We start from the raw sequence: 12575 nt of genomic DNA, 5'->3' as shown, positions 1-12575 counted from the left end.
TTAACCATGTTTTTTCTTTTCACATACCTAAAAATACCTTTACTATCCTCCTTTATATTTTTGGCCAGTTTACCTTCATACCTTATTTTTCTTTGCATATTTCCTTTGTAGTTATCCTCTGTTGTTCTTTAAAAGCTTCCCAGCCCTCTGATTTCCCACTCATCTTTGTTATGTTATACTTTTTCCCTTTTGTCTTTATATGGTCCTTAACTCATCAGCCATTTATATTTGAATTTGAAAATTCGGAGAATTCTGCTGCAATTAATAATATCTAGAAAATGGTAGACAATTTAACCTAGTTTAACTCCTGGGTAACTATACTAAACTGAACTCCAAACTCATGATTGCACCTACTCTTCATCCTTACGGAATAGACCCCTCTCCTCATCTTCCAGGATCTGACATTTCTCCCTCTCTCTCCCCGGCTTTTTCATCTCAACCACCTCCATCTCCACTACCTCAAAACTGGGACCCAATAACGGTCCCATCTCTTCTCCGACCACCACTCTCTCTCAACACTAGACCTGGTGCCCCATCCATTCTGGGACATTTCCCAAGGTAGAACTTTAGTTAAGTCACATTTGGAATATTGCGTGCAGTTTGGGGGGCGGCCTCACAGCACCAGGGTCCCAGATTCAATTCCAGCCTTGGGCGACTGTCTGTGTGGGGTTTGCACATTCTCCCCATGTCTGTGTGGGTTTCCTCTGGGTGCTCCGGTTTCCTCCCACAGTCCAAAGACAGTAAGTCAGGTAAATTGGCCATGTTAAATTGCACATAGTGTTAGGTGCATCATTCAGAGGGAAATGGGTCTGGGTGGGTTATCCTTAGGGGGCTCGGTGCAGACTTGTTGGGCCGAAGGGCCTGGGATTCTAATCTAATCTTCTGGTTGCCACACTACCAGAAGGTTGTGGAGCTTTAAAGACTGTGCAGAAATGGTTTACCAGATGTTGCCTGGTTTGCAGAATATTAGCTATGAGGAGAGATTGGACAAACCTGGTTTGTTTTTCACTTGAACTCTGAAGGATGTGGGGTTGACTTGATAGAAGTTTACAAAATTGAGAGGCCTGGATGGAATGGATATTCAGAGACTTTTTTTTCCCAAGGTAGAAATGTCACTTACCAAAGGACGTAGATTTAATGTAAAAGGGGGTAAGTTTAAAGGAGATGAGAGGCAGGTTTTCTACAAAGAGCAGGTGGCGGAGGTGGATACAGTAGCAGCATTTAAGATTTATGAGTGGGCAGGGAATATTGAGACATAGACAGCGTAGAGGAAAATAAATTTTAGTTTAGAAGGGCATCATGTGTCAGTGTAGTCAAGGTGGGCTGAAGTTCTTGTTCTCTACTGTTCTTAATGACCTTGCTGGACATGACACCCACAAGTCCAGACATACCCTATACACTCATTCATTTACTTGATACCCTTTCTTCCCACCTCATCCACTTGTCCTTTCACAGGAGTTGTTGTCTGCATTCCTGGAATGTGCTATTTATTATGAAAACAGAGGCATGGTTTTATTTTTGCAGGAACAGTGATTAGCTCCATATTTCTGGCTGGAGATTCTTTTACTTAATGTTAAAAAAGTAGGTGCAGACAGTAAATCTGGTGATGTTTGCAACTCCTTGGAAAATCTGGCCCAATATTCTAAAACGTTGCAATATTCAAAATGTAGAATTGAGAAAATATCACACGGAAGACATTGTCTAACATAGGCAGCTATCATTTGTTCAATTAACTTTCTGATTTTCTCAATTCCGATTTGGCACCAGCCAAGTAGGAAAACATGCTATTACCAGCTTCTGTCTCTCCAAAAACATGCCTTGTTGGGCCGAAGGGCCTGTATCCACACTGTAGGGATTCTACGATTCTCCTTCAGTTACATAGAAACATAAAACTCAAGAGCTGGAGCTGGCCATTGAGTCCATTCTTTCATTTAACATGATCGTGACTGAACCTCTATTTCAACATTAAAACGTATGCCCTTCCCATAATGCATGAAACCGTCAGCCTCTAGAAATCTATTTCTTTCTTATATTCTATTCAGTGTCTTGGCCTCCACTGCCTTCTCTGGTAGAGAATATCACAAGCTAACCATCCTCTAAGTGAAAATATCTATCCTCATCTCAGTCTGAAATGACCTACCACATATCCTGAAAACGTGACATCTTGTTTTGGACAGCAGCCAAGAGAAGTCATCATCCCTGCATCAGGTCTGTCTAGCCTTATCCTTGATGGGTGCCATTGGTTGCAGCAGGAATGTTGTCAGGGTGCAGGAGGGATTGTATGCATGAACACAACGGTTCATACATTTTGTCAATTCCAAAACACTGTTAGCTTCTATCTATTTCACAGCTCAGGCTACGTTCCTGATGTTAGACTGTGATGTGCTCTGATTCACATTTGCAGGAGCTTCATCACCAAGTTAATTTTTTTATTTATTCATGTGATGAGGGCATTACTGGCTAGGTAGCATTTATTGCCCGTCATAATTGCCCAGAGGGCCGTTAAGAGCCAACCTCATTATCATGGGTCACATGTAGGCCAGACCAGATAAGGATAGCAGTTTCCTTTCCTAAAGGGCATTAATGACCAGATGGGTTTTTCCTTACAATTGATTCATGGTCATTAATTGATTCTTAATTCCATATATTTTATTGAGTTTAACTTCACCATCTGCCATGGTAGAGATTTGAACCTGGGTCCCCAGAAAGTTATCTGGGTCTCTGAACTAACAGTCCAGCAACTAGGCCATCGTCTCTCCCAGGGAGCTAGTGACTAATTGAGGGACTAATGAGTCCCCTGCATATTGTTCACTCATTTGGTGAAAATATCTTCTTATACTTAAAATCTATGTGGCCAATCACAGATTTGAGTCTAATAGGATAACAAATAGGTAGCAGAACCAGACACTATCTTGGACACATTGCTTTGGGCCTTTTTGATCTAAAAGTGAAAAACATAAATGTCATATTTAAACTAGTTGTCCTAGGAGGACCATTAATACTTCAGCATTTACATTTAAAGCATCCCATCTTAGGCTCCAATTTGCATTGAACACGTCAAATAGCTATGATATTGTAGTACAACATTCATTCATTCACGTCAATATAACTGGAATAGTGGCACCATTTTGATTGGCACAGTTTAAGTACAGCTTTGGTATGAGAGCAGTGCTTAATTTCTATCTATGACATGTGACTGGAAACAAGCAGAATCCAACTCTATACCTGACAGCTGGATATCATACAAGGTATTTGGTGGGATAAATCCAGCACATTTTGGACTATTGCCAGACAAAGGAGAAGGAAAGATATATTTTCTCCTGTCATTAGAATGAAATTGCTTGGGTTCTGTATCCATTTATAACAGTTAATAACTGTCAGCAAGAAGTGACCTTCTTCTCAGCCAGTGTATTGGATTTATAGTAGTAGTGTAGAAATTCCAGTCAGTCAAGAAGTATTTAATAGAGTCATAGAGATCAACAACACGGAAACAGACCCTTTGGTCCAACTCATCCATGCCAATCAGATATCCTAAATTAATCGAGTCCTATTTTCCAGCATTTGGCCCATATCCCTTTAAACTCTTCCTAATCATATACCCATCCAGATGCCTTTTAAAAATTGTAATTGTAATTGTACCTGCTTCCACCACCTCCTCTAGTAGCTCATTCCGTACATACACCATCCTTTGGGTAAAAATGTTGCCCCTTAGATCCTTTTAAATCTTTCCCCTCTCACCTTAAACTTATGCCCTCTAGGCCTGGACTCATCTACCCCGGGGAAAAGACCTTGACTATTTGCCCTATCCATGCCCATCATGATTTTATAAACTTCTGTATGGTCATCCGCAGTCTCCAACGCTGCAGGGAAAATATCCCCAGCCTATTCAGCTTCTCTCTCTCTAGCTCAAATCCTCCAATCCTGGCAACATCCTTATAAATCTTTTCTGAAACCTTTCAAGTTTCACAATATCTTTCCTATAGCAGCAGGGAGGTGTGTGTGTGTGTGTGTGTGTGTGTGTGTGTGTGTGTGTGTGTGTGTGTGTGTGTGTGTGTGTGTGTGTGTGTGTGTGTGTGTGTCAGTTCATGCATTTGTCAATACCAAACTGCTATTCGTTTCCCATCTACCTCACACCTCAGGCTATCTTCCTGATGTTACCCTGTCATATCCTCTGACACACACAATGTACAAACATTTCATTACCAAACTAAATTAGGCAAATAATGGGTCCTCACAATTCCTGTTTACTTGACTTGTGCTCGTGTTAAAAGCGAACAAGCAAGGTTAATAACTGTTGCGATGGAGTATTTCACAACTGCAATGCTAACTTACTTCATCATTGAGAAGCTGGCTCAATCTGGATCGTTAGCCAAATGTTTATTCACACCTGCAAATTAGCAAAGTAGTGTAATGTGTAAAAATGCTTCCTTCAAGATACCCCACTAACTCTATTTGCATGTGATATGTGATGGATTTGGGCTTGAGCTCATATCCCTTTCTTATAAAGAGAAATTCTTGAACTTGTATTCATTTTGTATACAAGAATAATGAGGCTCTGATGGAAGTGTATAAGTTATTATTTAAATGTAAAGATACTATTGTCCCAGAGGGCCATAAGGTTGCATTCCCATTAAAGAGAGATGACTGGTGGTGGTTTAGCCTGAGGGCCATCGCTCCTCAGGCCTGGGGCAAGGTTGAGAAGGCGGGACCTTCATGGGAACCTCCGCCAGTGTGGGAATTGACATTAGTTAGGCCGCAGCTAGAGTACTGTGTACAGATATCATGGCCACTCCATAGGAAGGATGTCCTGTAGCTCCAGAAAGTATGTAGAGGAGATTCACTGGAATGTTACCTTGGCCAGAGCGATTCAACCATGAAGAGAGATTAGATATGCTGGGCTGTTTTTCCTTAAAGCAGACAAGGCTAAGAGGGGATCAAATTGAGGTGTACCAAATTATGAGGGGCATACGTAGGAAGAAACCATTCCCTTTAATAGAGGGATCAGTAACATGGGTCCATTGATTTAAGGTAAAGGACAATAGACTTAGAGAGGATTTAAGTTTTCTTTTCATCCAAAGGGTGGTGAGTATCTGGAACTCGCTGACTGAAAGGACCATTGAGGCAGGAACATCATGACAGTTTAGTAGAATTTACTGTTCTTGTATTAATCAAAGATCAGAAAATTGCATTTCCAATTTCACAGGCCTCAAACCTGCTATTTATGACGGTTAATGGGTTGTTAATTGGCACTGAGTGGATTGGTCAATTCCTCTACCCATCACAGGGTTTGCAAAATTCCACATTGTCCCAGAGGTGTTGGAACTCTGAAACTAAATTTCGGTGCCTATCTTGTGGACCAATTGCAAATCTGGCCTAGTCAGACTTTTCAACATGTTGTGTTTTTTTCATATTAAAAGCTATTTTAGGCAACTGTCAACTTAGAAAATGTAATATCATTTCCATCCATTCTGAAGCCGCCATCACTATATCAAATGTTTAGAAAAAGTGTTTTTTAAAAGAAAATTATAGCAATTTAAAATTACCTTTCAACAAAGCATAATACATCATTTCAGATAAATAAGTTGGTGAGACAGAAACCAAAGTGCCTTTCTTTGTGGATAGAGTTTTTATTAACTCTATTTTCCTGTGATTATGTTCACCCCCAGGTCAACGTTTAGAATTCATTTTCTGGCCTTCTCCATCATTACCTCATTTTAGTGATCTGTGAATCTTGACTCCTATCCTTCCCCTTACCTATTTAGCTAATATTTGCTTTCCTGTGGCTTTTCCTGCTCTCCCTATAATGGCTGCATTCTTCCATAAACTGGCTGTTTCTGGCATTTATGTTATTTTGGTGCCAACCTTTGGTTGTCCTATGGGGCAAATAGCCTTGTTTCACATTCTTGAACCACACTGTTTATAATTCATTCATCCCTTTGTCCATCAATCCGATGCTCATAATTGTCCAATATATGTATAAGCATGACGTATGGTGGCTTATTACTTTCTAGGATGTGTTGGGATTCAATAAGTGTGTAAGTAGTGCCAATTATGCTTGAGGAATGCACCCTGCATTGTTGCTATGCTGTATAATTACTGTTTTCTATCACTAACCTTACTCAGATTTTTCCACTCTTTCTGGATCTTGTCTTTTGCAATATACAACGTCTCCGGGAATAAAATTTATTTCTGATGAGCTGCACAACGTCCAGAGAATTTTCTCTGGAATTTCAGTTTGGATAATCAATGCCCATCTTCCTGCTTTCTAGGCATTTAAGAATTCAGAAAAAGTGCAGCTAATTTTAGTCCTTCCTAAGTTGAGTGATGATCATTTATTACTGAAAGAATTCCTAGATTTCTCCCAAATGACAATTGATATGAATTGTAGTCTCTAACCATTTACAATGAGTCCTTCACATGCACTGTCTATGCCAAGGCAGATGTTAATTTACAATTTTTGTTTCTTAGGATTTTATAAAGCAGCTGTATTATCAGGTGATTTATTTCACACTGTCGAATTGCTAGAGGCACCTTCTGCTCCCATTTTCATGACTACAATGTTAATACTTTCATCACTTGCCAATTTTCTCTCCCCTACTTCATGTCAGTTGTGAATTTGGCCAGTGTGGCCTGTACAGTCCCTATCCATTTCTCCAGTATCTTGTCCACTATTGTTCTCTTTTTCTCTTTACCAGATTGATAACTGAATTGATCTAGTTGCCATACTTATGAATTGCAAGGTGACTTTTTTCCCTCTCTCCCCTGCATTTACTTTCAGTTACTAGTGGTGTACCGCAAAGCTCTGTTTTAGGTCCACTGCTGTTTGTCATTTTTGTAAATGACCTGGGTGAGGGCGTAGAAGGATGGGTTAGTAAATTTGCAGATAACACAAAGGTCAGTACAATTGTGGATCATGCCAAAAGATGTTTTAGGTTACAGAGGAACATAGATAAGCTGCAGAGCTGGGCTGAGAGGTGGCAAATGGAGTTTAATGCAGAAAAGTGTGAGGTGTTTCACTTTGGAAGAAGTAACAGGAATGCAGAGTACTGGACGAATGGTAAGATTCTTGGTAGTATAGATAAGCAGAGAGATCTCAAGTGTCCATGTACATAAATCCCTCAAAGTTGCCACCCAAGTTGCTAGGGCTGTTAAGAAGGCATATGGTATGTAGAGGGATCAGGTTTTGGAACCGTGAGATCATGCTGTAGCTAAACAAAACTCTGGTGCGGCCAGAATATTGTGTGTAGCACTGGTCACCGCATTATAGGAAGGACGTGGAAACTTTGGAAAGGGTTCAAAGGAGATTTACCAGGATGTTGCCTGGTATGGAGGGAAGGTCTTATGTGGAAAGGTTGAGGGACTTGAGACTGTTCTTGTTCGAGAAGAAGATTGAGAGGGGACTTAATTGAGACATATAATGAGATTGGGTGAACAGTGAGAACCTTTTTCTGAGGATGGTGATGGATAGCATGAGGAGGGCTTAGCTTTAAATTAAGGGGTCACAAATATAGGACAGATGTCAGTTGTGGAAGTGTGAAATGCACTGCCTGCAACAGTTGTAGATTCACCAACTTCACAGGTATTTAAATGGTTACTGGATAGGCATATGGATGCGAATGGAATAGTGTAGGTTATATGGGCTTCAGATTGGTTCCACAGGGCGGCGAAACATCGAGGGCCAAAAGGGCTGTACTGCACTATGTTCTATGTTCTGTTGAAGTCTATTGTTACAACACTGCTCCAGTCTCCTTTTTAATAGGAGACACGTTACATTTCACACCAAGTTATTTTAAACGTTTAGTGTGTGCATTGTCCCTTATTTCTGAATCCCTTAGTAGGATTTTTAACCTGTGAGAAGGTGGTAGATAAACTGCTGATATAATTTTAAGATAATTGGCACCTTTTCCCTCAAACGTTTGTTTCCTGATGTCAGCAGCACCCTAAAACTTTCAGTAGAGAAATTAGGTCTTAATACACTCATGTATGGATTATGCAAACTCTAGAGCCACTGACATCCTGAAAACAAGTAACACTGCCTGTCTGTGGTGATCAGTTAGTTAACTCCAGGTATCTTCCAGGGTATTGCCACTTTTTTTTTTGTTTTAGTGATTGCAGCACATTGTCATCACAAAACCTGAAGCAGGTAGAAATTTCAAGTTCATTAACTTTACTTCCTTTTGTTCACTAGATTCTCGAAATAATATTCAACGAATCCACATCATACATTGGCCATGCATCCACAATCCAACTCAGCACAATTGAATGACTCTCTGACTAAAACATTCATTACTAGGCTGAAGCTTCTTGTAAGTAATAGAATTCCCCCTGCCTGATCAATATCAGATTAGGTTAAATTCCCTACAGTGTGGAATCAGGCCCTTTGGCCCAACCAGTTCATACCGACCCTCCGAAGATTAACCCACCCAGACCCATTTCCCTCTGACGAATGAACCTGACACTATGGGCAATTTAGCATGGTCAATCCACCTGACCTGCACATCTTTGGACTATGGGAGGAAACCAGAGCACCCAGAGGAAATCCACATGGACACTGGGAAAACGTGCAAACTCCACACAGCCAGTCACCAGATGCTGGAATTGAACCCGGTACTCTGGTGCTGTGAGACAGTAGTGCCAACCACGGAGCCACCGTGCCACCCCACACCAGAATCTTCTTCTGAACCTTTTATCTCCTGCATAATTTTCATTTCATTGTTATTTCATTTTTGACTATCCATTGCAAAGTACTTGCCATTTTCCTTGTAGTGGCTCCTCGTGGCTCCATATTGACCTTTAATCATATTTCTGTTGGTGGTGCTTATTAGAGTTTGAATGTCCTAAATCCTGTATTTGGTGTCCAGTTGAAAATCATTCAGTAAGTAGCCATATGATTGATATAAGTCAAGGTGAGACTTTACTTTTAAAACTTTTGTGTTCTGCGTACATTTGACCTCCTGTAATCTGGCAAAGGCCCAGTTCTGTAACATGCCCACCACCAATTGCTTGCTAAACTATGAGTAACTATATGACTTGGGATAGAGGCAGGCCATTCAGCCCATTGAGTTTGCCCCACCATTCAGTGAGATCAAGACTGATCTGATAATCTTCAACTCCACTTTCTTGTCTTTTCCGCATACCTTTTGATTGATTCCCTTACCGATTAAAAATCTGCCAATCTGTTATTTGCTGTATTAAAATAATAGGCTGATAACTTAGAGCCAGTGCTAAATTATAGAAAAAGTAATAACATTTCTTAAGTTGCATTTAGAAATGTTATTTATTGATGGAATAATGTATTTTCACTCTATTGCTTCTAATATGATCAGCAAACTATACACAGCATCTTGAGATTTGACTTTTTTGTATAACATAAGGACATATGACTTTAGGCTTATTAAATGTAGATAATTGTTTAAAGAATAATGGAGTTTAGAGTACCCATTAATCAAAAATAGGAACACAATTGTTGGCCTCCATTAATAACAATTAGATAATGTTAGTTATCCTATTGTTACAAATTGCATAATTTTTTACATTTGTATGTTCTGATTATCCATATTTATTTAAATTGTTTGAAACACGAAAGCAAAGTCTAATTATAATCACATTTTATTCCCTCCTACCAAAAGATCTTTCATATGACCTATGACCTTGCCAGTGCAGTGATGCGAATATTTAACCTTATTGGAATGATGCTTCTCTTATGCCACTGGGATGGATGCCTACAATTTCTTGTGCCATTGCTTCAAGATTTTCCAAATGATTGCTGGGTTTCTTTAAATAATATGGTGGTAAGTACTGAATTCTATAGTATGAGGCATTATTTCTTAATCATTGTGATTAAATGTTTTTGTTTCTCTTATTTCTTTCATATAATGCAATTTCTAGCATGACAATGTGAAATAATTTGTCTTGGGTGATATAAGCAAAGTAACAGAGGTCTTGTGATGCATTGGATGAGTTCAAGTCACACCTCAAGACTTAATAGCCATGGAAGATTCGTTCAACACGTACAGGTGATAATAATGGGAATAATTCTTAGTCAGCCATGTTGCAAAGAAATTGGCTTCTATACCGTCACTACCCATTGCTCTAGGCTACAACATGTACAAGTGCATGCTGCCAAAGCAACTGGGATTTCCCAAGTGATCTGTACACACCGTGCAATGTGAAGTCATACAAAATCTTAGCTAAAACACTTCCATTCCTGAAGGATCTTAGCATGATCCTCATCAATCAAAGTTCCCAAGTACACAAACGCCAATTCAACCATTGTCTGAAATGATGACATTGTGCTGCATTAGAATACCCTGATAAAAGAATAATTTGAAGTTGGTATTTAATACTTCTACAAGTGCTAACATGTTGATGTTCTCTACATCATGGAATGATCTGTATCTGCATCAAAATGATAAGTTATGTTTTAACTTCAATATTAATTATTGAGAACAATTTTTTCATTCAAATTTAGTACAAGTAATTTCTTTAGAACAACTGCATTAGGTGTTTCCATTGTCACTATGCATGACATCTCCCTAACCTCTCCAAGCACGCAACTGGGCTCATAAACCTACCAATGTCAGAATTTTAGCATGAATGTTTATATGTAGGCTAAGATGAAAGTTTTTCTGAGGTAGTAATTAAAAAAGCATTCTTTCCTCATTATCCTAGTTCAGAAATTAGGCAGGGTTTCTCTATTACTGTACTGTCTATTGGTGATTTACCTACACTGGTCAGTGCCCACCTTCTTTTATCTTATCACTTATAGCTGAGTAGAGAGACATGTTCTGTGAATGTACCTAGTCTCCAGTAATCCTCAGGGGTGCCAGAGACCAAAAGAGTGTGTTCTTTTTATTGGCTATGTACATTCCTAATGATGTGTTCACTGGATTGTGTCTTGAGTCTATTCTGATGAATGTACCTCCAAGGTGTGCTTTTGGAGGGTTTTTGTGAATACATTGCTGGTGCATCCAAAGAGGGTTCTCCACAGAGGTGGTGTTGTCACAGAGAGGATCAGACTGTAGCCTTTTCCCTATTGAGCATTCCTGAGTACAGGTAGAACCTGTAGAAGAACAGGGAGAGATCTAGTTGGTGAAGTTGGGATCTCATAGAAATCTATAAAAATCTAACAGGACTAGACAGAGTAAATGCAGGAAAGATGTTCCTGATAACTAGGGAGTCGAGAATCAGGGGTCACAATCTATCTCATTTAGGACTGAGATGAGAAATCGTTTCACACAGAGAGTGGTGAGCCTGTAGAAAATGGTTGAGGCCAAAATTTGAATATTTTCATAAGGGAGTTAGTTATAGTCCTTAGGGCTAAAGGGATCAAAGGATATGGGCAGTAGGCAGAAACAGGGTATTGAGATGGATGGCGGAGCAGGGTCAAAATGCCAAATGGCCTACCCCGTTCCTATCTTTGTGTTTCTGAATTGGAGAGAAATGTATGCAGGCCAACGTGTTAGCATTTGTGCTCATTTGAAAAGAGCAGAACAAAACATTGCTCACTGGGTTGCTGATCTGTTGGCATTGCCTTGTCATCACAAGAATAATCCTGGTCTTCTCTGGATAGCGCAATGGCCCTTTCCTCAAAGGAACTTGATGTCACCACATCACTGGCCAGTCTTGGCCTGGTTATGGGCCAGTTTTATTCCTGCAGTGAGTTGAGGGAGGAATCGAATTTAATGGGAATGGGTGCAACAGCAGTTTGTGAGCAAACAGTAGCACTGCCAGGTGGTGAGATATGCCCAGCAAATGCACAGGAAGTACAGAGAGCAAGCAGAGCTCGTAGCTTGAGAGGATGAAGTGGGTGGGAGCCATTGAGTGGACAGTATGTGATGCTGAGGCATGCAGACTGTAACTGTTTTTGGGATGTCTGTGCAGCGGCAGAGTGAGACAGAGATGGTCCTGTGAGTGTGAGGTAGCAGAAAGAAGATGGTACCACTTGTAGATCAAGTGATAATTGACTTGATTATCAGCTCTATTTGTTTTCCCTTTTCAACAACACTCACCTGTGTTGCCATCTGTGCCCAGGGTGGACATGTCTGATGCCAAGAATCTTTATTCTACTGGCCGGAAAGAGGATAACCCAATTTTTCTGTGATCCTGACCAACCATAAAGGCATGTTCTGTGCAGTGGGAAGCAACTATTGTTCTTTTTTGTTGGAGTATCTTGTAGAAGTGACCAGCAAGGCTATGTGGATGGTCCTGGCTATGTGGATGGTCCTGGGCTATGTGGATGGTCCTGGGCTATGTGGATGGTCCTGGGCTATGTGGATGGTCCTAGCTATGTGGATGGTCCTGGGCTATGTAGATGGCCCTGGGCTATGTGGATGGTCCTGGGCTATGTGGATGGTCCTAGCTATGTGGATGGTCCTGGCTATGTGGATGGTCCTGCCTATGTGGATGGTCCTGGCTATGTAGATGGTCCTGGGCTATGTGGATGGCCCTGGGCTATGTGGATGGTCCTGGCTATGTGGATGGCCCTGGGCTATGTAGATGGTCCTAGCTATGTAGATGGTCCTGGGCTATGTGGATGGTCCTGGGCTATGTGGATGGTCCTAGCTATGTGGATG

General features: G+C 40.5%; 1 protein-coding gene across 1 annotated transcript in view; it reads left to right on the top strand.

The window, feature by feature from the left end:
• Positions 1–12575, top strand: part of LOC140494699 (potassium/sodium hyperpolarization-activated cyclic nucleotide-gated channel 2-like) — a 126223-nt gene that overhangs the window by 34673 nt on the left and 78975 nt on the right. The window contains exon 3 of the mRNA XM_072594190.1: positions 9630–9791. Within this exon, the coding sequence (XP_072450291.1) occupies positions 9630–9791 (162 nt within the window). The remainder of the gene's footprint in view (positions 1–9629; positions 9792–12575) is intronic.

Source organism: Chiloscyllium punctatum, chromosome 24, assembly GCF_047496795.1.
Source record: "Chiloscyllium punctatum isolate Juve2018m chromosome 24, sChiPun1.3, whole genome shotgun sequence".
Taxonomy (NCBI): Eukaryota; Metazoa; Chordata; class Chondrichthyes; order Orectolobiformes; family Hemiscylliidae; genus Chiloscyllium; species Chiloscyllium punctatum.
The sequence above is the reverse complement of the archived record's forward strand: the minus strand, read 5'-3'. Positions and strand labels throughout refer to the sequence as shown.